This window comes from Simochromis diagramma, unplaced genomic scaffold, assembly GCF_900408965.1.
Source record: "Simochromis diagramma unplaced genomic scaffold, fSimDia1.1 OVJJ01000402.1, whole genome shotgun sequence".
Lineage (NCBI taxonomy): Eukaryota > Metazoa > Chordata > Actinopteri > Cichliformes > Cichlidae > Simochromis > Simochromis diagramma.
The window spans coordinates 2,185,213-2,213,107 of NW_024386972.1; the positions used below are offsets into that span (position 1 = coordinate 2,185,213).

At 40.1% G+C, this 27,895-nt stretch overlaps 1 protein-coding gene across 3 annotated transcripts; it reads left to right on the top strand.

Annotated features, from left to right (window-relative positions):
- On the top strand, window positions 1-27,814 carry adam11 (ADAM metallopeptidase domain 11). 3 transcript variants are annotated; one of them, XM_040039055.1, is made up of 27 exons: window positions 1-440; window positions 593-744; window positions 4,989-5,065; window positions 5,485-5,551; window positions 12,613-12,695; window positions 13,932-13,989; window positions 16,106-16,169; window positions 16,799-16,938; window positions 18,005-18,079; window positions 18,189-18,260; window positions 20,623-20,789; window positions 20,867-20,951; window positions 21,044-21,134; window positions 21,443-21,494; window positions 21,625-21,724; window positions 21,884-21,955; window positions 22,089-22,181; window positions 22,572-22,652; window positions 22,739-22,789; window positions 22,882-22,945; window positions 23,119-23,224; window positions 23,337-23,456; window positions 23,654-23,822; window positions 23,939-24,053; window positions 25,789-25,879; window positions 26,947-26,964; window positions 27,697-27,814. In XM_040039055.1, the coding sequence occupies exons 1-27, from the start codon at window positions 383-385 to the stop codon at window positions 27,710-27,712; spliced, it is 2,337 nt and encodes a 778-aa protein (XP_039894989.1). In that variant the 5' UTR covers window positions 1-382; the 3' UTR covers window positions 27,713-27,814. The 3 variants fall into 3 exon arrangements, 2 of the variants coding, with proteins under 2 accessions (XP_039894989.1, XP_039894988.1); XM_040039054.1 differs by lacking the exon at window positions 27,697-27,814 and having other exon boundaries at window positions 2-440; window positions 26,947-27,476; XR_005696890.1 differs by lacking the exon at window positions 27,697-27,814 and having other exon boundaries at window positions 3-440; window positions 25,789-26,069; window positions 26,947-27,477.
- The last annotated feature ends 81 nt before the right edge of the window (window positions 27,815-27,895 follow it).

A 27,895-nucleotide genomic window follows, 5' to 3' on the forward strand; every position in this document is an offset into this window, starting at 1 on the left:
GGGCTCCCGGGCCCGAGTGCTGGATCCATTAGTGTGTGGGTGGTCCCGTCACGCCCCACGTGCCACTTGTTTCCTCGCGCAGCCTCACTCAGTAACGAGGCCGGCAGACAGGTGTGTGAAGCCAAGCAGCTCAGGGCGACACGGACACACAAACACCATGTTACCCCAGCCTAGAGGAGGAGGAGCCCCTTCAAGGTGTTTGTAACGCGCCGCAGGCGGACAGGGAGTGAGAAATGCGGGCGTACAGCGTGAAGGCACCAAGCTGCTGTGTTTGTCTTCACTGTCAACAACAACAAGAGTCCTGCTGCAGCTCCGCTCACGGCTGGTGTCGGTTCATTTAACGGCGCTGCACGGAGGAAATCACTGGGACTATGTGAGCATCATGCTCGCGGTGAGATGCCTGCTGTTCGCTGCAGTGTACGCACGGTACGCCGAGACAGGTAAGAGGTTCCCACGCTTCAAACACAGAGCCAAATACTCGCGATGTAATAAATAAGTAGGGACATCAAGAAGCTCACGGCCAGTTGTTGATTCTGGTAAGTAAAACTTATAAATGACCTTTTCGCCCCACCTGTGTGCGTGTCCACTGCAGCTCTGAGAGAATGGGGGAGTCCGGAGGGAAGGCTGCCGCCCGCGGAGGAGGTCGTTCAGCCCAAGCGACTCCTGCAGCAGATCCACACTGAGGAAGAGCTCCTGCACAGCCGACTGGACACCCGGGTCAAGAACCACCCAGCCGGTGAGCAGGTGAGCTTTGCCTGCTTTTGTTACCGCCTTTTTTGTTGTTGTTTTTACACCTGTTGTCCAAACCATCAGAACTGAACACATCATTTATCGTCATTAGATTTCCATAAATATCAGTTTCTACATTTTTCCCCACATTGAGATCAGATTAAGACAAGAGAGACATGAAGAGTAGACCTTGTAGACCCCCCCAACCAAGATGTTTTCTAACACTGCCTTTAGTCAAACATCCAGCAGGAACAGTTTCATCAATGATGCAGAAAATCTTAAAAATGCAGAGTAGAAAGCGTGTCTGTTAACTGCTCTTAGCAGACTGAAATTTAATTTTTCACATTTTTAGTTATAGTTTTGCTGATGTGGGTCATCTTCATGATATGTAACCAGGTTGTATTAATTTCAGATTAGTTTACTGTGCATAAAGCTGGACACTAACAGTGTAAACCAACCTTTGCTGTTTGCTACAGAGAAAAGATGGAAACTGTGTAATAAATCTGCTCTCTGTCAAGCTTGTTTTTCCCTCTATGCCTTCTCTCCTGAAGTCATCTGTCTGTCACATTTACACCATTCTTTAACACCCCCACCCCACACACACACACCAGGGCATTAAAAAGGCAGATAAAACACATCCCACCCCCTCAACTTCAGCCTTTTGCTCCTTTCGGCCTCATCAGATGATATTTCACACCTCTACCTGTCCTCTTTTGTTGCCTTTGCTGTAAACGCTGTCAGTCAGCGGCTGTCAGGTCAGTGGATATGACATGGGTTTGACCTTGATGTGCCCCCTGTGGTCAGCGTGTTGTCTCGTGATCTCTTTCTGCTGATACCAGAGGTGCCCTTAGACTTGAATTTAGATATGAGATGCAATCAGCAGGCTTACTTTACACTGTGCTAGCTGCCCATCGCTGCACAGTGATTGTTTTTTGTGATTATGCATCGTAAGGATTTAAAGTGGGCCTATTATTCCTGTTTCCAGCTTCATATTTTCAGTCTTGGGCTCTACCAAAGTAGCTTTGCATGATTCTCAGTTCAAAATAATCTTTATTTAACTTATACCAGGCAGCTGTCCATCCCTTTAGTTCATCAACTGTCTGAATCGTGCAGGTGTAGCTCCACACTTTGAGCTGGTTGCCCTTCTCAAATAGAAGGTTTGAACACCAGGTGGACGGGGCTGCTATGTTTAGACCCGTGTGAAGTCTGACCTTTAGTCTCTTACCTGTACACACATTGACGTGAGTATTTGAAGTATATACACAGCATAAAAAAACCAAAAACAAGGAAAAGCTTTGCAGACTCCCCTTAATGTTGCTGTAAAACTGTCCCCAGCTTTAAATTTGTAATTACGGACTGGAAAAAAGATTTTAGTCTGGGATTTCTCTCAGTGTAGAAAAACGTTAATTCTGGCGTTCAGATCAAGTGGCCGGTTTAAAACTTACAATAGGGCAGTTTTCAATTGTGGGTACAAAATGTAGCTACAATTGCTGTATGTTATTTCCTCTGCTTCCCTGTCTGCTATTGTGCTGCCAATAAAAGCCAAAAATAAGTCTTAAAAGTGCTGATCGCACTTGTGACCTGATGCTCTGAGTTTGACTTTGGACAATGTGGGCCTTCCTAATGGAAAAACTCTTATTTGATCTGTGAGTCATAGCTATGAAATCCAGTGCTCATATCCAGTGAAAGTATGAGAATATTTTTAATGGGTAAAGCTCCACTTTAAGTAACAGTACACAGTCATTGTCAGTTCTAAGGTTTTGCGTATGAGGACATAATAAAACCAGTTTAGAAACACTAAGCCAAAACGGAGAAGCAGTGTGTGGAAAGACCAGGTGCACCCCAGGATTCAGTTGCTGTAGAATCACCTTTAGATGGAATAACTTAACTGACCTAACTTTACAATGGTAGGTCAGTCCATTGAAGTTCAGGCATTCATTTATGCACGGCTTTCCTAAGGTCATGCTTGAGGTCTGGATCTCTGTAACACCTTCAGTGTTGATCTCTTTCACCATTCTATTGTAGATTTGTTGCTGTGCTTGGGGTCATTGTCATTTGATGCAATTTCAGTCAAGTTTTAGCTGCCAGACCGATGGCCTCATATTTGACTCCAGAATATTTTGGTATACGGAGGAGTTCACAGTCGATTCATTGCCTCATGTCCAAGCTCAAATCATCACCCCTCCACCACTGTGCCTGTGGTATGTGGTGTTAGTGTTGATATGCTGTGTTTGGTTTTTGTGCATTACGGCCAAACGTCTCCACTCTAGTCTAATGTTATGTTTTTTTTTTGTTTGTTTTTTTCAGTTCATCTGAAGTTGTAGTTACTGAATTTTTAGACCTGCTAAGTTATTTTTGTTTTTGTTTTTTTGTTATTCCCTTGTACGTAAAACCTTTTTAGCGTGACTGTATAGTCTGGTGCAAGTACTGAGTTTTAAAAAACTGTGGGTCCATTTGTATCTGTGGACAACAATGTAACGTGTGAAACTAAACTGTAGTGTGGCCTGAATTATGATCAAAATTTAAATAAGAAAAATATAATAGTGAGAGTGCTAATGGAGCATTTGTATTGCTGCTCACAAGCCCCGTTGTGGTCTTTTATTGTATGGTATATGGACCCAGTGGAGGTTTAGATTGATACTAAGTGGTTTGCTGAGAGTGCAGGGTATTACTAATGAGACCTGCCTTGCCGCTGGCCAGTGAGCACTGACGGGAGCTACTACAGAACTCTCTTTTAATATGGATTGGGCTCACCTTGGAGCAAGGTTAGACGGAGACAGTGAGCCCTCAGCACAGAATTTTATCCAAAAGCCGCTGGGTGGATAAGATGTGTCTCCTCTGGGGAAACATTCGTAAAAAAGGATATTCGTATTGTAATTTTGCTGCTTATATTTCCTCTGCCACCTATAGCTTCTGCTGCATATCCGCTCTACTTAGAAGGACAATCCTTTTATTGTAAGCAAGTTTTAGTCTCTATCCAGGGTCTAAGAAATAAGGTATCATCTTTCGTTTGAAATGTAAAACCCTCCGAGGTGAATTTGTGAAACAGCAAAAAGTGTCTGCGTTAGATTTTGACCATATTTTTAAAGTTAAAAAGAAGAAAAATGCCCATACTGCACACTAAATTTGACATCAGCACACGTTACTAAAAGATCAGCAAATGTAGAGGTCAGCTAATTAGTTGGTCGGATCAGATCCAATATTCATCCAATTCTCCTAATTGGGTAGAATAATGTGAACATGTGCTACACTGGCTCAGATGCTGCCACCGCTCTGCGGTGTTGAGAACGTTCCCTCATCCAAAGGAGTACATTTGTGACTCGAGAGGCTCTCCTGAATGAGCAGAATTATGTTTATGAGAGCAATTAGATCTTTAAGATCTTAGCAACATTGCATTTGGGTTTGTTTTGTTGTTGTTGTTTTTTAAACCCGTCATGATTAGCGCAGTATGGCAGCTTCTGTTTTCGCTGACACACTGCTAATCAGCTGAGAAGCATTTAAACTGATTTGGGTTCTCATTAAATAAAAAAACAACTCCACAACAGTAATGATGGTTAAGACTTCACATGGTGACTTGAAGAATACCTGATGTAATTATACAATAGAGTGGGGTTCTCTCCCCCCCCCCAGAATAATGTGGCAGTGACAGTGTCCACTGATGTAGTGATGAAACCACAGGGAAGATGGCTTCAGCATCTTTTAGCTTGAGCTTTGTGTTTTGGTTCATTTGCCCTGCGTGGTTGGCCTCATTTTCAGTCGACTCTTAAAAGTCAGAGTAATGACTTAATTACTACAGAGACAAGTGTTTTGCTGTGGGCTTCATAAAAGCTGGATTTGCCCAAAGGAAGGGAGCATGTAATCTGTTCTGTTTGTCTGATTTGTCTGTTTGTTAGCAGGCTAACATCCACAGTTTTCAAGATGTCATTTAAAATTTTGTGTGACGGTAAATACAAAACAACTGATTTAATTTTGGTGAAAATTGGGTCTAGGTCACACCAAATGTGTTGGTATAAAATCAAAGGGGGGGGTTTACAGGGCAGCACAAATTGTGTACAGAGTATTATGTATGTATGTTGAGAGTGATGAAATTAAGATCAAATGTTTGCAGCATTCCAGACTGTTTCTCTTTAAGGCACCATAAATGAGAAGTGATTTTAAATTCAGTTATTAACTGCAGCCGTCATTTTCTTTACAGTATTTATGCCTTCTGTGGTGTTCACACACTCCTTCCTCCTTCCCCTTCCCTCACTCTCTTTTAGCCCATCCATTTGGCCCAGAGCAGCTTCTTGGTAAAAGCCTTTGGTACAGCCTTCATACTCGACCTGGAGCTCAACCAGTAAGTCACCGCACACCTGCAAAGCTTACCTCAGGTCCATTAAACATCACTTTAAGTGGTTCACTGCAATTACTGACATAACTATGTTCAGACTCGCACATCATATTGCACGAAGTGGGTGCTGGCTAAACATTGATAAATAACAGATGGTGTGGCCATATTCAGACCTAGTCAAGCAATACACTGAAGTAAAGTGTCCTAATATTGTAGTGAGGTCACATCACACCCCTTTTAATACTTATTAATACTTAATACTTATTGTGACACTGATTTTATTTATTTCTATGAAAGGACCAGTAAGCAAAAGTCGAAACCCTTGTAAAAGAGATTCATTACTTCAGTACTAGGTCCTTTTTTAAGCATTTCTAAGCACTTTTTGTTGTTTTTGCTCCTAATATTTCTCAATCTGTACACTCCAGCAATCTGCTGTCTACAGACTATGTCGAGCGTCACTTTGAGGAAGATGGCCAGCTGTCACAGAATATGGTAGGTTTACAGAAACAGTTTTAACACTGTGGCAAATGTGTTCATAATTAATAATAATCGTGGTTAACACCTGCCCTGAAAAAAAAACAGTCCCAGGAGTTGGAGGTTGGGTTTTTTGATGGCTCCAAATTGGTACTAGGTGTGAATGTGAGCATGACTCTTTTCTGTCTTTGTGTCGGCCATGTGACTGACTGCCCAGTGTCAGCTGGGATTGACTTCAACCTCCTGCAACCTAGCAAACTAACATCCTGCTGACAATGGCTTTGACACCAAACGCTCTCACATCAAACAATTGAGGCTGAAAAGGATTTTTGTGGCTGTTTGTAGAAACATTATGGTTCTCCATCCCAGTTTTGAGTATTCCACCTGAATTAAACCAAGCAGAATCAGTAATTGAGTGACACAACGTTATTTTTGTGTCCAGTCCAGAAATGCCTAAAAAGCATGTGTTTGAACGTCTAGAAATAAGTGTAAATGACTGCAAAATATGTGCTAGCCCAGATGTGTTGTTCCATAACAACTCTTCAGCTTATCAGGTCCACACATTATCCTGGACCTGTGGAAAGGTGTCCAAAAACACCTTTCTGGCTACAGCTGCATGAGCCCTGATGGTTAGATTGTTGACATGGCCCTCTCTGTCATGAATTATAAATTTGAGCAAAATGGCCTTTAATAAATCCAAGACGGGCAGACAGCTTGACTCTCGACAGCCTCTGCGAGACGGTGTCTCTCTGTCTGTATCCTCTCTGCCAAAGAACCACCTGACCAATTGGTAGACGGTTGCCATGGAAACCAGCAGACAGTAGCAGTACCAGTGTGGGCCTACTTTGTGTCATGAGGGGAATTCAAATCATGTGCATTTCCAGAAAGGACTAAATCAGATTTTACAGCCACCTTCTGCCCTGACCTTTGGATAATCCGGGCACAGACATTACATTTGAAGATTATTTCAACGGGTTAAAATCAAAGAAATAAAAAGGCCAAATAATTAAATAGTGCAGGAAGGAGGCATAAAGATTTATCAATGGTCTCAATATGAAACACTATACACTAATCAAAATGAAGTAAGATCATTAAATTAACCACACAGCCAGACCAATGTCTCTCTTAGTTTGATGTCATTTATCACCTTTTAAATGACTCAGTATTCCATAAATAAATTTATGTCATATTCTAAGTGTTTTGGGTTTTTTTTAAAGATTCAATTTATAATTTTGATTTTGACTTAAATCAAAATAATAATATTAATAATTGAGTTTTGGTAATGTTGCTGACCCCAAAGATACAAAGTCTGACAGACCCTACATGTTTACTTTTTTTTTTTTTTTTCCTACCAACTATGTTAAAATTACAATTCTTATAATAATAAGCCAATTTGAGCACGGAATGAGAGAAATGGAGTTGAATAATTACTGCACTAATTTGATTAATAGTGGCCCGGTAATAGATCCCTGGGGAACACCGTAAAATAATCACATTAGAATGGCAGTGTTTGAATGTTGTGCTAATTTAATCTAGAAATACACTTAGATTAAAAACAGGTTTAATGCCATTTATTGTTATTGAAAAGCCCATAAAAGAGTTATGAATATGGTAAAAAATGTATTAGTTTTTTTGTTTGTTTGTTTTTTTTCTTATTTTGTCCAGCGGCTCCACCATTTTTTTTGGTACCCTTTATAAATTATAATACATAAGGTGGGATTATTATTATTATTATTATTATTATTATTATTAGTAGTAGTAGTAGTAGTAGTTGTCTGGTCTGTAGTCAATAAATGCAGTAGAAGTGAAATGTTAAAAAAAAAAAAAAAACCATCTTGTTAATTTAATTAGTACTTTTGTCAGATTAATTTAGTCACTAGATTTCTGTCTTAACTGCTTCATTTTTTTGCCTCCAAGCAGCACTAAGAACGTTCATGCAGGCCCCTCCCCTTTCCATCTGCTCTATACTGATTTATTTAGTTTTACAGGGAAGCCAGTAAATTGCCTGTCTTTGTGTGTCACCTTTTTCTCATTGGCCCCTGTGGATCCTGGTTATTCTGCTGAGCTGGTGACTGTCTCATTCAGATGTAATCTCAGTGACACACAGCTAACAGAGAAATTAAATTATGAATAACGATGGTTGGAATTGACATGAGCTGCGTTTTTGAGTTCTAACATTGCCAGCAGATTTTTTTTTTTTTTTTTTTTAAATAAAACTTATTATCAACCATTACTAAAGGTTTTTTTTTCCCTTGTGCTGGGTTAGTGTGTTCACCTGAAAACAAATGGGTTGTCAATGGGAAATTTCATTTAACTTCACTCTGATATGTGCTGTTTTACTCTAATTGTCGTAATAAAATGGTGATATAATTGCCAGACTGATTAATGCACAACGGGCTACGACAGACTATCAGCTAGCAACACTGCATGTGAAATGAACCCTGAAGACTGATGAATTAGCTTCTCTGAAACACAGAGAGAAATGGGGAGTCTTTTAGATTGATTTGCATTCCTTCTTCTTAAGTCGGTTAATGTTTCTCCTAATACTGTAAAATTGTCTCTTCTTGCCAGCACCAGATGCTTAACGTATCTGGAGGAAATAGTTTTTCCTCATGATTTTAAATACTCTAAAACGTAATGCTTTTGTTCTTTCCAGTCCTCTTTTTCACTTTACATTAGTACCTATTATTTCATACCCCGCCACCCACCCACTGCTCTCAGACTCTGAACAATGCTGAGTCCAGACATCAAGCACTCCAGCTTTTCTAATTCTGTTACAGCTGATTATGTCAAGTTCAGTACGGCTGTTTCTGCAGGACATGACTGTCTCAATTTGTGAGTGCAAGCAGTTTTTTGTTTTTTTTTCTTTTCTTTTCCTTTTTCATTCATACAATTTCTCGGTTTTAATGTCATAGTTCACTTGTCGCTGTCCTTCCAGCACTAATGAAATTTCAGCGTGGTTTAAATGGAAGAGTGAGTGGACATCATGTGAAGTGCAACTCTGAAAAGCATCCTCAGTCCCTGACAGTCAGTGTGTGCCTGCTGTGTCAGGCAATTTGATTTCCTCCATTTAGTCTCGTAATCCTACCTTTTATTTATTTATTTATTAACTTGCTAAGTGCTGTGAGTTGCTTCACTGTTCAGTATGAATGATGAATGTTCTTTTAGTCCTCGACAGACTAGAACTGATGCTGCATGTAAATAAGCTTAATAAAAATACTGGGACTTACTCTAATGTCTGGAAGGAAGCGCTATGTTTAATTTATTGTTGTTAGCTTTGAGCTGATCTCTGAAATTATATATCAGTGTAAAAGTTTAATGTTGATTTTCACAGCCTTAATTTTGGATATAAATCTATATAGCAAGCTGCTGTTCCTTATTAGCTTATTATTGCCAGTGAAGTCGGCATTTCTCATGTTTCCTTTTAGCACTACCATGATGTTTACATGTGAGTGAAACGCCCAAGTTGCACTTAGTACATGCCCATGCTACAGCATTATTTGGCCTCTTCGTGCTGTTGGCTGTTGAATGAAAATGATTGACTGACTGATTTTTATGGTGTTGTAAATAGGGGAGGAGTTAGGCCGTAATTTTTCCCAGCAGGCCACATGAGAATCTGTGGCTGTTGTGAAATCCCTCTCTAATAACCTGGATTCACTTTCGCTCAATATTAAAATTAATTATTTGCCTTTTTTTAAGCTTATTGGTGCAGTCCCAGTCTTTCATGGGGCGGTTGTAGTGATCTGCATGAGAAACTGTGACTGTTGTGGAGGGCTGCATCAATAACCTGAACTCAATCTGAATAAGAGTCCCAGCAATGTAGAATCACCAGCTGACCATACCCTATTAAATGCATGTATTTGGACTGTGGGAGGAACATTTCATGCAGTATAATAAAATAGCTAACCTTGTGGACCCACCCTAGACATGTTCTTTCCTTTAAATTTTATTTATATATAGTGTTTCTATGGTTTCGTGAAGACAACGCCGAGATAGTTTAGTTACGTTGATGCAGAACTTTTCTAAGCTAATGTCTTTTCTGAAGCCTTGAATAAATCTGGTCAGAACACTGAGATTACAACTTTTTACATGGAGACCTCATCTTAGTTTAATCACACGTAACTGTTGGCCTTTAAGAGTTAGCAGTTTCCATTCCTTCTTTGGTTTAATTGAATCAGAATAAAATGCCAGACAGCATTCTGCTCCAAGAGAGCGAGCCTCATATAAAGCTCATGTGTGGCGAGGGATAAAAGAGACACGTGCGACTGACTTTAGACTGAATGATGATTTTGTAGCTGACAGACAACCAGACTGATCATTAATTTGTCATCAACAGTAGCCCGACTGTGTGTGCAGATGTACCTGTGAAGATTTAATCCACCTTCGAGAAGATCAGTTGAAATGACCTTGCAGTGAAAGTAATACTCGGTGTCAGTTAAAATACATTACACATGCCCTTTGTCTTTGAAAAGTAACAAAGATGTCATGTGTCTGAGAGCTAACTTGGACATGACAGGATCTCTCTGTGAGCTTTCAGCTTTGAGCTGGAGCTCAGAATAAAGGTCGGCCAAGCATGAAGAACAGCAGCTCCAAGTTGCCCCTTTTTCTTTTTGATCTGTCGGCCGTGCTGGATGACAGCAGGATCGGGTAGCAGACATGACTTATTGGGGTTCATTACAAACACCTGAAACTGACTCTCTCGCAGTCACATGCATGCATACGCGCGCACACACGCACACCTGAGTTCCAGGTATTTGCAAACAAAACAACTAACTTTAATTTCCATTGTCTCTGTTAAAGCATGCATGATTATTATGTGTGAAATTCTTTGTTCCTTCAACTTTTTTGAGCTCGCACATTTAAAACCATGCTCGTGTCACTTGACTGACAGTAGCCAGTCTCCTCTCAGATTGTCGTAATCTGATCGTTCCTGTACTGCGAGACGCAGATTACAAACACTACGTCGAAAACATGATCGTTCAGTTGGATCCTTTTAGGCGATTATGAATAATCAGGTGGAGTTATCTGGCAGTGAGGTGTACAGGTTGCTCCTTCCAGTGGTTCTGCCAACTTGGCTATGGATTGAGACAGTCACTCATTATCAGAGCTAATTTCATCCTTTATTAGAGGGGCATACAAGCAGTTCATCAGCCTTTAGAACCTTTTTTATTTTGTAGCTCTTGTAGATTCTGTCTGTAGTTTTGGGGGGGATTTTTCCAGATGAATCAACAAAATTAAGTGGTGTCAGCTGACTGATAGATGGTGTGTAATGTATAGGTCTATCAGGCAGACTGTCTGGAGAAACACTTTAAAGTTGCATGTTTGAATATGTAGGATCCAGTGACTGAAAGTCAGATATCTCTGCTTCTGTTGTGTTAATATAACCTTTTTTTTTTTTTTTTTTTTCCATCTCTCTTGCAAGCTCCAAATTTGAAGTCTCTAATTTTATGAACATGCATTAAGAAATTAGAGACATTATTATCTTCAGTTTATTAAATCATTGCATTCTTTACAATGGGGGGGGGTAAAAAGGTTCTTGTGATTTTTAGGGTCAATTCAAAATAGCTTTTTTTAATAATTATTTTTAGCAGGAAAAAAAATGTATACACATGATTTAAAATGACAAGTTCATTAATTATCTTTCCAGAGTTGCATTTCAAAGCAGCTCCATGAAGTGACCGCTTTTCTCCTCATTAAAATACCCTCAGCTGTATACCCTGCTACTGTCCCTTCCTTTAAACTTTCTTCTCATTGTATGCCGCTTGCAAACAGAACGGTTGGAGGTGGGGCTGCTGTGCTCACAACCACAGCACATGTCCAGGACATCTGCAATCACTGACATTTATACGGAGGCAAAAAGAGAAAAAATACTTTTCATAGTTAAATTTGTCTCAAACAACTAGCATAACGGCTAGCTTAGCACAAAGTCAACTTAAAACTTAAACCATCAGTACTAAAAGCATGTTTTCACGGTGTAACCTTTATTAAGACTTGTGCCTGATGTACTGAACAATATTAACTTCCATATTCATGGCAGCTGTGGCTCAGGTGGTGCAGCGGGTTGTTTGACAATCGGAAGGTCAGCGAATTGATCCCCAGCTCCTCCGGTCTATGTGTTAAACTATCCTTGAGCAGGATACTGAACCCCGAGTTGCCCCTGATGCATCCATCAGAGAGTGTGCTTGTGAATTTGACCTAAACTGCTTAAGCATTTATTTAAGCACTGTATGAATATATGTGTGCTTGGTGTGAATAAGACTTGTAGTAGGGAGTGCTTTGAGTCCATTTACCATTAGCAAAGTGCTAAGTCACGATACTCCTGAACGGAGTTCATCATTTGGTGATCGATAAGATTCATTTGTTCTGGATAGGATCGCTTGTAAGTCTTAAGTCTTCTTGGTGGATTTTAATTCTCATTAATTTGTACATTACAGCCACAAAATGACAGAAAAGCATATCACTTTCGTTCTGTATTTTACACATTACAGTAACCTGTGAAATGTAATGGATCAAGAGGCATGTGAACTAATACATCATTGACGTTGTGTCTGTCTAATATGCCCATGTCAGGTGTCTGTGTGAGTGATGGATACAGTTTGAGATCCTGTGTACTTCCCAGCTGATGGACTTGAGCAGTTCCTTATAAAACACCTGTTCATTTTCAACTTAAATGGGTTCAACCTTGACTTTAATGAATTTTGTGCTTCGGATAGCTGTAGTTGATGCTATCTTCCAGTGAATTAGGAAATTCTGATGCATACCCACCCACTCACACTCTGTTTATGCACACTTCCTTTCCCTCGCTGAAACTCTACTCAGCTGTAGCAGCTGCAGCAGGTGTAGGTTTTCCCAGACACCAAATCATACAGTAGTCACTGATCTCCTTCAGACAACCCTCCTGGTTGATCATAGGCCTCACGCTGACAGAAAATACCTACCTATGTATATATGGGCCAAAAGATCAGTAGCATCGAGGGCTTCGCAGACGGTGTTGGCTTCATTTTCTGAAATTTGACATGTACATGTTACTGGATGATGACAGTATCGGTGTCTCACTATTACCTCTTGTTTGGTTTCAGGGAGGGGAGCACTGCTTCTACCACGGGCGAATACGAGGAGTGCCCGGGTCCTGGGCTGCTTTGTCAACCTGCCACGGCCTGCAGTGAGTCCAACGCTGTGGGGCTACATTTCAGATTAAGTCACTACAACAAATGAGAACCCAAGCATTGATTTTAATTGTTTAAAATCAAACCCAATTGCACACACACCAGTATACTGTGCAAAAGTCTTGAGCCACATTTCTTCATATTTGCTTGGTTTTCTTCCTGAATACTATCGTTGTTCATATTTACTGCAGGAAGAAACGGTAAAAACGGCGTTTTATAAGGAAAACACTCGAAAGCCTGTGAGCAAAAACAGAACCAAAAAACCCCCCATCCTTTCCTATTGGTCGAAAAATGTACCATGTCGACCAATCAAAAAATGATATGGCAACATGGCATTTATTGTTTAGGAAGGGGGAAATTGTAGGAATGACGGCGGTGTTTTGAGATGTGAGAGATTTGTGACACAACTCTTGTGTTGTTAGCGTGTAGTCAATAGTTTTGTTGTGTGTGTCAGAACGATGAGGCGACTGCTGAATGTTACAGGTGTTACAGCAGTGATACATCTCCTGTTGTCAGGCTGTTGTTCTCCTTTATCTCATAGTGGACAGAAATTATTTTTTGGAGTGGCACAAATGATTTGTGTGGCATCAAATTTGATGCAGAACAGCTGATTGTTCTGTAAATAGTTTGAAATGCATTTTTAGGTAAACGGCTGCAATTTTTTTTTTTTTTAAACTTTTTTTGAAGAAGTAGCTATATAATGTAATTTGATTATTTTAATAAACCATGTAACTTGGATGGATTCGATGCTGGCGTGACCACAGTGCACACGTCTGCTGTTGCTCACAGTGGTCCAAGTGTCTGCTCAGGGAGTTTGTGTGTTTGCTCAGACACATGAAAAATTAGAGGGAACATTGTTCTACAGCCATCTATAAAACACGGTAGAGGCTCTGCTGGGGTTTTGGAGGCTTCATCATTTCTGCTTTCATAATTTTAACTAATTATGAAAGCAGAAAAGTGTGATTGGATTTTTATCCACAATGCAATACCACAAATAAAAACATAGATCTACAGTAGAACATTAGCAGTTATGGATTTGCTTCCCCAGAGCCTGGAGCTCAACATTATTGAACCAAGATTAAAGACTGAAGGGTCAGTTATGTTTAAAATAAAATAAATAATTCTCACCTTCCTCCGATCCACCTTTCTATTTGTTTTCTGATAAATAGAAACACATTTTAGAAAAGAAGTGGTGAAGCAATTATCATACATGATCATTTTGTTTTATTTAGGGGGATGTTTTCTGACGGGAACTTCTCTTACGGGATCGAACCTCTTGGCACTGGAGCGGTAAGTAACTTCCGGCGACGCCACGAAAAGATGTGAAAAGACGATGCGTTCATATTTTTTCTTTCACTTTTATTTATATATTTATTTAAGCAGGCCACATGTAATAGACTCTCTTTCAGTAGAGGACTTTGAATCATGTTTGGGAAGCTGCTTTGTCAGGTCTCACTTTCTCACAGTATCTCCGCTCTCCATAACTTACCGTCAGTGTTACTCTATCTCTGAGTTTCTGAGTGGAAAGTGTTGAATGTACACACAATCCACCACCACGGAAACATTTCCAGTGTCTGAAAAGAAGCAGATTATCTGCTGGAGGCAGGTGAGCGAAGGAAAAGTTGACAAAAAGAAAGTTTGGCCCTTTACAAATATTCAGATTTTGATCTTAAAAGAGTTGGATTTAAAATAAATGGAGATTCAACAGAGTGACTGATGTGAGTGGGATAAAAGTGTTTAGAGAGGAAGAGGCTGAGCCTTTTTTTTTTTTTTTTTTTTTTTTTTTCCCTTTTCCATTAAGGCTCAGTGATCGCAGTACAGCTCAATTACATAGACTGGAGAGATGAATCAATAGCCTCTCAGCTCATCTTCAAACTCCCTCACTCTCTTCCTCTCTCCTCAGCTCTCTCTCAAATGGGTCATTTTCATAAAGTATTTATCCCCAGCTCAAGTGTACCACTGTGTCCAGTGGAGTTGCTGCCATTATGACAGCCCTGTGATTGATTAAATATGCATCAGCACTTTCTACTTTTTTTTTTTTTTCCCCACACAGAAGCTTTAAGTTCACAATGAGAAGTCCATTCATGTTTCCTATGATTTAAGCATATGTTTTTCTAAACTATATTTAATACTTGAGCAGCATTAAGATCCATTAACTGAATGCTTTCTGCAGTTTCACGTCTGTCGATCAAATCCCAGTACAGGTTTTCAAGGCTCAGATTTCCACTTATTCAAAATCTCTACTGGCTGCTGGTTCACTTTGAATTTTTTTTTTTTTTTTTTTTAACATTAAAAATTATGACACATAAATCCCAAGATGAGTGACATATACACATAAGCACAGGTCCTCTGAGTACCTGATTGAAGCTCAATTCCTCCCTGGTCATAAAAGACCATGTTTACTTCTGTGCAGCATCCCATAAACATCTGGGAACTGAGGAGAGCAGTTGCTGGAGTTTTGGAAGAGTAATGAGATCAAATATTTGCCTGACATGGGATTCTAGCTGCTCAGCAGTCTGGACTGCAGTTAGGCCTTCTACTGAAAAGACGTGCTGTTTTAATGGATGCAGTATGTGATTTAGTATTGTCTTGCTGAAATATGCAAGACATTCACTGAAACAGATGCCATTTGGATGGGAGCATATGTTGCTCTAAACCCTATATATAGCTTTTTAGGTGTACAAGCTGCCAAATCCATAGGCACTAATGCACTCCTATAGCATCAGGGATGCAGGCTTTTGAACTGAGTACTAATAACAACTAAAGAGGTCCCGCTCCTCTTTAGTCCTGAGGACTGTGTTAATATGCATTTGTGCATTTGTGGATGGCACAATGAACTGAGCCCATGCAGTGATTTCTTTAACTGACTCATTTCTGTTTTTAATGCAGAGCTGGTTGAGGGTATGAAGATCACAGGCATCCAGGACTAATTGTGGGGTGGGAAACTTCCCCACAGAGATTTCTCCAGATTTTTAGAATCATTTAATGATTTAGTATCATTTACTTTTGCACCTTTTGTTTCTACGTCTCCTCTTTTTTGAGACCAGTTGGCTCTGCAAAGAAGATTCAGGCAGTTTTTCAGCCCTCGATAATATTTTTTTTTTTTTCTTTTAAAAAAAGGATTTTGCTGATTAGTGAAAAAAGTAAACTAGACAAAACAAGAGAAAGACTGGCTGCTTGTGTGTGGTCATAAAAATCAATATCATGTTAAACCACCGGTTTAATCTTTCAATCTAAGTTTATTATAAGTTTTTTAAATGTAAAATCTTGATCTGTAAAGTGTAATCGTGGAATAACAGTTCTTTGTTGGCTTCCCTTGCTGCATTTCAGCTACAGAAAAAAATTGACATTCATTAAATTGTTTCCATCTTCCTCTCCCTCTGTGTTCTTCACTGTCGCCCTCCAGGAGCACAATGATCACATTGTGTTTCGAATGCCTAACACTGACCTTTTTCCACCTCCCTGTCCAGGTAAGTCCTCTTGTTTTTTTTCTCGTACAGTAATTTCCAAATGTCAGTATTCATATAAGCTCTCATTGGTTTAATGATACAGAAATTCACTATGAGGAGCTGTTAGTGGTGGGGAAAAAGATACATTTAAAAGTCTGGATCTTATTTTGATGAAACCCTGACGAGACGCAGTTTGTTACTAAACCTCAAAGGCTGGTGCTATTCCTTGTTTGGAGACGACACTTTTGTCCTTGACAGTTATCTAATGCAGTCAAATGTTCTGTAATGCAAGCCCCTGTTTGGTTCTGCTTCTTCACTCCCTTCACGTTCAGAGTCCTCAGGTTGTCCATCTGTCCTCCACGCCCTTCCTAAACGTCTCATTTGGCTGCGTTCCTTCTCCACCTCTCCCATTTGTCCCTTACTCTTCCTCTCTGGAGTCACCTCCCCGCTCATTCCTGTTCCTCTGTGCCTCTTCACCCCTAACTCTCTCCATTTGTGCTCATGCGCTCCCCTTTTTTCTGCTCTCCCTACCACGGGCTCTGATATTGATTTCTCCTGCAGATCACTGGACTAAAATACATGGTTGCATCCATCACTGGAATGATAACAGCCACTTTTCCCTCTCAGTGGTGTCTGCTTATGTGTTGCAGGATGCTCCATGAACAGCACAGAGGCTAAGATGCAGTCACGCAGGCAAAGCGAAGAGGATGGCGAGCTAATCGATGAAGTCAACTGGTCTACCGAAGAAAAGCCGATACTCACAGAAGGTCTTCGACGCTCAAGAAGACAAGTCAGTTTTCCTTCAAGCTCTGATTCTTCATCTGCACACACACCTCCAAACACACAGTTGGCCCGCTGGGATCATGTTGGCAGCAGCAATGCTGAGAGAATCACCAACAGAGAATCATCAGTGAGGAGAAATTAATATTTTACAAATAAGTCAGATGATGATATGACTCATTTTTAATTCTGATTAAAAACAGTCCTAGAAAAAAAGAAAAAAAATTCTCAGGCAACACCTCTGGAATAAATTTGAACTCTGTTTAGACTCATAGACCCGTACAAAGAAGTGAAGGTGTGAAGTTGAACAGATGTCTGACGGGGCGACAGCCTTTATGGTTCCTCATTAATTTTACCTTCACAGGGTGAATGTTTGGCTTTGCACAGATGTCTGTATGCATCCTTCAGGCTAACTCAGAGCAGACTTAAAAACAACTGTAATAAAATGATTTTTTTTGCCTGTAACTTTTCATCTTTCAACATTATCCAAAGTACTACAAATTAAAAAATGACCTTCAGTGGCAGCAAGCCCCATTTTTACCTGTGATCAATGGGCTCTTTCATGAGTGCAAAGCTGGTTTCAGTTGAGATAAGTCAGTCTCGTGCTCTCTGGACTAATCACACTATAATAAAGTTGGAATCAAAATGTGATGACAGTTGTTTGCTCAACATGCTGTACTTAGGTCTGAGTATTTAAAAAAAAAAAAAAAAAAAAAAAAAACAAAGAAAACCCACCTGAGCACATTTATTTTTCAGAGCCATTGTTTTTCTTTCTATCAAACATCTAAAGTGATCACACGCTCACGCTGAAGTCGATCTTTTCAGGCAGAAGTAACTAAAATCTGCTTATGAATGAATGATCTCCATGTTGTGTTGCCTTTTCAAGGACAAACTCTAGAGTTTCATCAGTGTCAGCATGTGTGCACGCATGCAGTGTGAGTAATAGTTCCACCTGCTGGTTTTGTGATGTGTGTGTGTGTGTGTTGTGGTGTTCTGTCTGTTTATCTTGTATCAAGGTTAAAGTGACAGCACGCTCAAACGTCTGGCTCTGTGGATTTTATTTTGCCCTCTTCCAGGTGAGGCGAGGCCAACGCACCGTCCAGACTGAGACCAAGTACATCGAGCTGATGGTGGTCAACGATTATGAACTGGTATCTGTGAACCCGGCAGCTCCCACAAGTTCTCTTTTGCCTTGTTTGAGTAACAGGAGTGATAATAATTGATTGTGAGTCTTGCAGTAACATGGTGTTCTCTTTTTAGTTTGTGCAGTTACGCCGGTCGACCACGCAGACGAAGATCTTTTCTAAATCGGTGGTGAACATGGCAGATTTGGTGAGGAGTTTATTTTTATATTTTTAATAAGAATAGTTTTAAGCCCTGCAGCAGATAAAACCTTTGATGTTCAGTGCTTAAAGGACAGGCGTAGATGGTATGAATGTAACAAAAAATCTGTAAGTTTTTAAATGTTTTTGAGTTCTTGATGTTTTGATTGTTTGCTCTTTAAGCATGGCTTCCCTCATATTGAATCAGGGGCTCTCAAGCTTTCTTTATGGCTGCTGCCACATTTCAGAGGCTTTTCTGGCAGATGAAACATTTCTGAGTTGGACAGCTGCCGTTTTGTATTTGGGGAAAGTCCTACAAGCCATTTTACTGTGACTTTGTTTTTAAGCCATGTCCATTATTATTTATTTCTTTTTCTCAAATGCAATAGGTTTTCTTTGGACATTGGCTGCTTTTTCACTCTTTTTCATGTATCTGACCTTTTTGAGAGGAATGTTTAACACTCGCCCATAAATCAAGCATAAAAAATGGCACCTTAATCAAGGGATGTGTCTACACACATGACAGCTTAGCAAAAAACCAAAGAGGTATCTTAAATGGTGTCTTTAGGCATGTTGTTACTAGCAGTCTGTTGCTAAAGCACATAATTTGTTATAATTTCTTTAGTTTAATCTATTAAAAGTGTCAAAAATATCAGTTTGACAGACATAAAATAGTATTTTTGCACTGACAAGGTGATTCTCAAAGAGCTGCCAACTGAAAAATGGGATTGGCATGGAAAAGTGGAGGACAAAAGAAGTAGCCACAGTATGTGGAAGTCATGTCTTTAAGAAATGGGATGAATTCAAACTTGTTAATTTGAACCAAAAATATGATCAGTATGTACGGAGGAGGTGGAGAGAGCTACAACAGTGTCTACAGCCATTTGTAGCCATTTATTTTATTTTTTTTACTCTGATTGACAGTGGCCTAAATTCTTAGCATAACAATGATCCCAAGCATACTGTCAGTGCAGCAAAAGCATACCTGGATAGAAAAAGCAAACAACGGAGCACCATCAGTCATGGACTGGCCTCCACAGAGCGGGCCTCAACATTATTTAAGCAATATGGGAATTTTTTTTTTGACAGAATAGAACAAAAAGCAGCCAACATCCAAAGAGGAGCTTTTTTTTTTTGTCCTCAATGAGCCTTGGTGAAATATTTCTGAAGGCTACTTAAAGAAATCACAGGAAAGCTTGACTAGTAGAGTTCAGCCTGTGTTGAAGAGTTAAGATAATCATATTCACTCTCAAACTTTATTTTTACCTTTTATACTATTTTTGCATGTGTGTTTGCACATGTTTCAATAAATGGCCCATTTATTTCCCATTTTCCTGTTAAAATATGAAGAAATGAGGGCTGAGCCAAGACTTTGGCAGAGTATTGCACATCAAACAGAAGTGAAAATGTTGCATGTTTAGATTTTAAGTAGGACAAATGGTGCTTATAGTGGAGGATGAATTATTTTGGAGATGTTTATTATGAACGGAGTAAAGCGATGAACCTTTACAGTCAGAAACCTCAGAGCACTCACTGTGAGCCTTTTGTATCATTTATATAAAAACCTTTTTCCTGCCGTGTGTGGAATGGAGCTGATTGCATATGATTATCCTCTAAAACAGCCAAATGAAGAGCAAAAAAAAAATCACTCCATGCTTTTGTCCTCAGCATGTGAAACCCTTCACTGGCTGGGAACAGTGACGGTTTCTGTGGCAACCAGCTGTTGCCTTCCTTCTCCATCACTGAAGTAGATGGATACAACTGTCTCCATTATATGCAATATTGCACAATTTAAATCATTATTATTCATAAATATGAATTAATATAGCACATTTAAGCGTAACAGATTGTATCCAAAGATTTCAGATGGAATTATCTGGAGGGTTGATCTGGAGTTAACCAGCTCTGACAGGGATTTTTAGGTAGACGGCAAAAGGTTACATTGGAAACGTTGCCAGGATGAGTGAAAGATGGTTTACATGTTACGGTCTAGCTGAAGCATCTTTAACCAGCTGCACTGGGAATATTAGTGATTTGCATATTCCTCCAATATGTATGAATACTGAATGACCTCCTACCTAAACCATGACAAATTTAGCTTTGACAAAAGATTTTATATGGAAATTTAATTTACACAGCTTCATGAAGCTGTCATTAAAAGAATAGACAGAACCATCTAAGACGAGCTATTTTTCTTCGAGACTGAGCTGTTGTACTCTATTATAAAGAAGGAACTAGTCCACAGCCTTATCCCACAGCACCCTCTTCCTTTCAGAGGGGTCTACTGCAACTGTTCACAGAAATTGGGCACTTAAATAATTGATTACATACCAGGTGAGGATGCACAATCACGTGCTGATTATCTCTTTTAGATCTACAAGGAGCAGCTCAACACTCGCATCGTCCTGGTAGCCATGGAAACCTGGTCGTCTGAAAACAGGGTCGCTGTCGGCGATGACCCGTTGCTCACCCTGCGTGACTTCATGAAGTACAGGAAGGAGAGCATCAAGGAGCGCGTTGATGCTGTGCATCTCTTCTCGTGAGTCTTCATTTTCTCGTCCTCATCCTCCTCCGGCTTGCTCTCCTTCTCTCCTAACAGTCTTGTCTTTGCCACAGCGGGAGGACGTTCATGAGCAGCCGCAGCGAGGCAGCCTACATTGGGGGCATCTGCTCGTTGACTCGGGGTGGAGGGATCAATGAGGTGACATTTGTGCTCTCTACTGTCTACTAAACTTCTAAATATTGATATTTGTGAGGATAATTATTAGCGTGTTTGATTGTGTGTTTCTTCAGTTTGGCAGTGTGGGTCCTATGGCCATCACATTGTCTCAGAGTCTTGGTCAGAACATCGGCATGCTAAGGAACAAAGAGCGAACAGCTGCTGGTAAAACTCAGTGTAGAGCTGAACTAAAGCCTTGCACAAGACTCACATTTGAGATTAGAATACTTTGGCATACAGAGGAGATCATGTTAGACTCAGTGACTGCAAGATAATCAGATCCTGTGGCTTTAAAACGAGCCCAAATCATCATCCCTCCACCACCATAAGAAATCTAATAAACAGCACTCATTTAATTTGCCCACTGAGCCTATTCTTATACATTTATCACTGAGCAAACGCATCATCTCACTGTTTCAGGTATAACAAGCACATCCTCAGTTTCAGCACAGGCTTGTTTTTCTTTTCTCCAGGTGACTGCAGGTGTCCAGATCCGTGGCTGGGCTGTATCATGGAGGATACAGGGTAACAATAAATTAAGCTTTCTGTACATTTAATAAGAATTCTGAGCAAAAACAGATGTCTTTTGATTTTCAACAGATTTTTCAGTTAATTGATAAATTGCTAAATATTTTCTGTTTCTTGTGTTAATCAGCTACTACCTGCCAAGGAAGTTCTCTCGCTGTAGTATAGATGAGTATCTACGTTTCCTCCAGCAGGGTGGAGGCAGCTGCCTCTTCAACAAGCCCACAAAGGTGAGAGATAGTCAGTTACTATCAGAGGCTCTTAAGGTCAAGATTAATCTCTTTTGTAGGGATAGAAATATAAGAAAAACTCTCATCTCTTGCTATAGACTGAATGGATTCACATTGTGCCTTTTAGAAATGTGTTTTTACCGTCTGTTTCCCACGTAGCTCCTAGACCCATCAGAGTGTGGCAATGGGTATGTAGAGCTTGGAGAGGAATGCGACTGTGGATCACTAGTGGTGAGCATAAACTAATTAATTCAACGATGGTTTAACTAGTTTTGTCTTTATACTGTGTTAGATTGTAAGTGTAGGTATTAGTTATGAGTTTGGGATGTGAGGACCTAAAAGAAAACACTCTCTTTCCCTGCAGGAGTGCACCCTGAGTGGAGCCAACTGCTGCAAAAAGTGCACTCTTACCCATAATGCCATGTGCAGCAATGGGCTCTGCTGCAGGGATTGTAAGGTAAACTGTTTTAATGCATTAAACCATAATTCTTTCCATCCCCAAGATCCCTGTGCTGATACCTTATCTGAGAATATAAGGTTGCATTTCCGTCAGGCTGATTGGAAATGCTACGATGGTGCAAACTGATATAAAATCTTGGTAGAGGTGCAGGCAGTGTTGCTGGTTCATTAACAGAGGACTGTTATTTCCTCCATAACTGAGGCAAAATTAAACATTTAAATGGAGCTCGACTTCTGTGGGGAGGCTGACAGAGCTCACAGCTATAGACCAGCTTTGGACTTGGAGGAGCTAACTAGATAGCACAGATTGACTGTGTGTCCATCTCATTTTCCGTGCACCATCCCTCCACATGTCTCACATTTGTGTTCTCCTCTGCTGCTGCTGCAGTATGAGCTGAGAGGGGTGACGTGCCGCAGTGCTGTGAATGACTGTGACATTCCTGAGACCTGCACGGGAGACTCGAGCCAGGTGAAAAAGAGCACCCTGCAGAGAAATTCAGAGATCTAACACCCACAGTGACTCTAAAAAGGCAGATGATGTTATTTCTTTTCCAGTGTCCCCATAATGTCCACAAACTGGATGGCTACACGTGTGAAGATGGCCAAGTAAAGTTCAATTACAGTTATATTTAATAGCACATTCTTCCCTCCCTCTCTTATCTGCTCTGCATCTTTAATTCCTCTCTCTTCCCTGCCAGGGTCGCTGTTATGGAGGTCGCTGCAAGACCAGAGATAGCCAGTGCAAGACTCTGTGGGGCTTCAGTAGGTTTGGATTTGATAATGAGCTTTATTTCTTGATTTATTTTTTTATTGCCCTTTAATAGCTATTCATGCTAACGCTTTTCTTTGGCCATAACCTCTGTGTTTTTACATCTTCTTAATAAGTTAATTGTAACACTCACTGTAATAAATGCGAGTTTGTTCTCTTTTCCCAGACTCAGCTGACAGATTTTGCTATGAAAAGCTGAACTCTGAGGGCACAGAGAGAGGAAACTGTGGTCCACACTCCAGTGGCCAGGGATGGGTGCCGTGCAATAAACAGTCAGTGAATATAACTTTCTGTGTATAACAACAGAACTGTGACCTATAATTAGATTATCTGGAATATTTTTAAGCTTTTATTGTTCCATCTTCTCTCGGTTTCCTGCATCAGGGATGTTCTGTGTGGTTTGCTGCTTTGCACCAATCTGACAGACAGACCGAGATTTGGCGAGCTGCAGGGAAAGGTCACCAGCCTGACCATCCACCATCAGAGCAGATACCTGGACTGCAGGTGAGGCAGCCTGATAAAATTCAAAACCTCGGCATGAAAAAATGTCAGCTTCATCTATTTTTTTTTTTTTTAAATTTTAGTTCTTTCTGTCAGTAGTGGATGAATGCACTCAGAAAATTAGCCTTTTGGAAAAGATTGCACATGAAGACATTATTATATTAGGTAAGCATGATTTGACATAACTGTCTGACCCACAGGGGTGGTCACGCAGTGCTGGATGATGGCTTGGATCTGGGCTATGTGGAAGATGGGACACCATGTGGGCCGAACATGATGTGTTTGGAGCGTCGCTGCCTCCCCGTTACCACCTTCAACCTCAGCACCTGCCCTGGATCCTCATCCTTGCGTATCTGCTCCCACCACGGGGTGAGTCCACAACCGCCATCTGTCCCACCTCGGAGCTTCCTTTGTTTCAAATTTGGACTTTAGAACTTTATCTCATTTATAAAGCTTTGACTATGTTCGTCCTCTGTGTCCTGCAGACGTGCAGTAACGAGGTGAAGTGTATCTGTGATCCAGACTACACCGGGAAGGACTGCAGTGTGTTTGACCCGATCCCAACCCCCACCTCGCCAGATGGCCCAGAGAAGTACAAAGGTAACCTCACAGAGCAGTTTAGTCCTTTCATCAGACAGACTCCGCACCGCCAGCTCCACTAAAGTAACGGAGCTCATTTGCTTTTTGATCATCTAATCATTTGCAGAAGTCGGTTTCGTATCTGAAGTCCGTATCTTAAGTTCATACCTATTCATGCTGTTTAATATGATGTGCTTTTTATAATATTTAGTTGTTTAATAATTTATTGAAAAGATGCGACAATTAATTAAAAAAAATATTAATAAATAATTACAGTGCATTTGTTTTCTCTTCAACAACAAACTGCAGCTACAGTGAATCCAGCAGAGCTTAACAACATGTGGTTGCAAAAAAGGAGACTGAACAAAGAAAAAAAAAATTCAAAATAAAACTTGGAGGAGTAATAATAGACTTATTTAATTTTTTTTAAAAATAAACAAACAGAAAAATTAAACTTTGGTTGGGGTTGTACTAGGATTTTCTAAAGTTTCATTTTTGATCTATGAACATGAACTAAAATGTTTTAAAACAGAAAATCATCTACATACACACCTACACCCTTACCCATCTCTTAAATCAAACTAATATACAGCTATTTCAATAAATGTGATACTTCTTTTGTCATGTAAAAAACCTCGGTGTCTACATTGATGGTTCTTTTAAATTGAATAAGCAGGTGAGTGCAGTAGTTCAGTCCTGTTTTTTTTCAGTTAAGACAGCTAGCTAAGGTAAAACCATACCTTCCGGCTAACGTCTTTGAGCGTGTTATTCACCTTTTTCTTACTTGCAGATTGGACTACTGCAATTCATTGTATTATGGTCTAGATCAGGCCACCATCCATCGTCTTCAGATGGTTCAAAATGCTGCTGCTCGCCTGCTAACTGGTACCAAACGGAGAGAGCATATAACCCCAGTTTTAGCTTCTTTACACTGGCTTCCTGTCTCCTACAGGATCCAATTTAAACTTCTACTTTTTGTTTTTAAGTCACTTAATGCCCGAGCCCCTCCTTACCTGTCTGAGCTCCTCTCTGCCTATGCTCCAGGAAAAACCACGAGGTCTAGCTCAAAACTAATGTTGTCCATCCCACGGACTAACCTCAAATCCCGTGGTGATAGATCCTTCTCTGTGGCAGGTCCCAGACTTTGGAATAGTCTCCCCTTAAATATTAGATCTGTACAAACACGTGAGCAATTTAAATCTTTACTAAAGACACATTTCTATGCCCTGGCTTTTAACACACTATGACCCAAGCATTTTGGTCTTATTTGAATTAGTTTAGTTATTGTTTTAATTCTTTTACTGTCCTATTATTGTTTTTTACTGTTATTATTGTATTACATTGTTGCTTTTTAATACCATTTTTATATTGTTAAGCACTTTGTGCAGCATCCGCTGTTTGAAATGTGCTATATATAAATAAATTTGACCTTGACCTTTTCTGTCATTTATAACCTCTGTGCACTACCAGATTAATTTAAATTAAATCATCAAGATTTAATTGAAGTGCCGACTGTCAACTTTAGCAAACTATTGGATTTACTGTTTGGAAATTGGAGCCATTTTTATGCAGCACCTCATTTTCAAGAGGAGGAAAAAATGTGTAATTGTCCAAATAGTTAAGGACCTGACTGTATGTGGTGCAGAACATGAAGCCTATTTTATTTTCCATATGTACATAATGCGTATATTAACTACCCAAAAAGTGACTTATTGGTTCTCAGCACGCCTATATGCTTCTTCCTTCGCTCCCACAGGTCCCAGTGGTACCAATATCATCATAGGCTCGGTTGCTGGGGCTATTCTGCTGGCGGCGATAATCCTGGGGGGAACTGGTTGGGGATTTAAGTAAGAGCTCTGGCATGCCTCCGTCTGTGTGTGCCTGCCGTGACCCTTCTGTCAGCTAACGTAGACGCCTGCCTGCAGCTCGCTGCTGAACGCTTCTCTGCTTGCAGCCTGATCCATACTCACCACAAGAGAGCATGTGGGTTTCTTCTTAAAGCGGGTGGATGTGCAGTAGATGGTTCACCATCTGTGGGTATGTCGAGGAATTTGGCACGAATGAAAGCATTTCAGTAGCTTGCTGTTTTGTTTTGTTTACATAAAATCTTCCCTGAAACTTGCATCATGGCATGAGATGATGATGATGATTAGAATTTGACTCCTATTTGAAGAAGAGTAACAAAATTAGGGTTGGGTTTGTTGGCTGAGCTTTCTGGGGACAGGAATTTGTTGAGGGCATGTTTTTCTACTTAATACAGTTAATTCAAGAAAAAAACCCCAGTTTATTAATCAACAGTTAGTTGCTATTCTCTCGGGTAAATTTGTCCAAGATAGTGAAACTGCTGTAAGCTCCCATGTCAGACTGACCTCAGCAATTCAATGGGTGTGTTTGGGTATGCTCAGACCTCTGCAGCCCTCTCCTCCTCTCTGCATGGCACCAACAGCTCACTTTAGTGATGTTAGGAGTGCTTTGCTGCATTGGTGAGGCGCTCTTTGAAGTTTTCTCTGGCATACTGGTGCACATATTAGAATCCCTTATTAGAAAGCACGTCTCTCCATAGTTCAGTGTGCACAGCTGGATTTGACTCCCAATCGTCTTTCTTCTGCCTGCTTTATCCGCTTTGTCTTGTCTCATGCTAGCTTTGCTGTGGCACGCCTGCAGTATGCAGAGGAACGGATGCGCTCGTCATAATCTTTTGCCTTCATCTCATAACTATAGCTTTTATCTACCCGGACAGATCCTGCACCGGCAGGCAGTAGAGTTTACTTTGTTGATAGCAAAAGATGAAGATTTGAAGTAAATGCCAGTTTTTCTGCACTGCGTGGTTTGTTTTTTTTATCACACTGCTCCTTGAACACCAAAGTTGATAATATTGCTGTCCCTGTTTATCTTTTTCCTGCATCACTTCCAGAAATATCCGGAAAGGAAGGTACGATCCCACCTTTCAGAGCTGATCCCAAAGCTGGGACATCATTAAACCACTGATGATTATATCACTGTATTGCCATCTGTTTTGTAAGAATTATCTGACCTTTTTCTAAGGACTCTCACTTGTATCTGTTACCTGCTTCTTTATTCTTATTTTTCCTCATTTATGATCCTTTTTTTTATTAATGTGTATTTGTATAGAAACAATGGCATAAAGCAATGCCACATACTACAGTCTTTATATAGCCTGTGCATATTGCAGTACCCATTCATAAAATATACAAACTCCTATTCACTGTGTTATCCAAGTTTGCTTCATTTTTATTTGTGCTGCGTGCCGCTTCAGAGTTGGTTGCCATTCCTAGCATATAGCTTCTGTGTTGATTTGTATCATTTCATTAATAAAAGGTTCACTTTTTATTAATGAAGTTTTTTTTTTTTTTTAAATATTTTGATCTTCTGTCTGCTTTAGTGATTAGTAAACAGAAAATTAATTGGCAGCTGTTTTTAAATTAGTCATTAAAGCAGTTTTTCGAGCAAAGATAAACATTTGCTGATTGCTTCTCCTCAGTTTTTGCCTCTGTGTCATTTACATTGTAGAAAACTGAAAGGCTCGTCTTTGGCTTTTCAGTTTGGGACTCAATCTTTATCTTCTTCTCCCACCTCTTTATCTTCCTTATCCTCTCCTCTTGTTTTTTTTCTCCACCCCATTCCTCTCCTCTTCTCTTTCCAGATCTAAGGGAGTTTGAGTCATATCTCTCTGCTGTCCTATCTTCCTTACACTGTGTGCAGTCCACTCTGAGGAGACAAAACAAAGATGTCTTCCATTACTGGCCCTCAGATTTTTCCTGTTTCTTATGTTGGTACTCAAGCCACCTGGAAAAATAAATCAGGAGTATGGAAGCTCTGAGGGCACTCCTACAGACCATAAA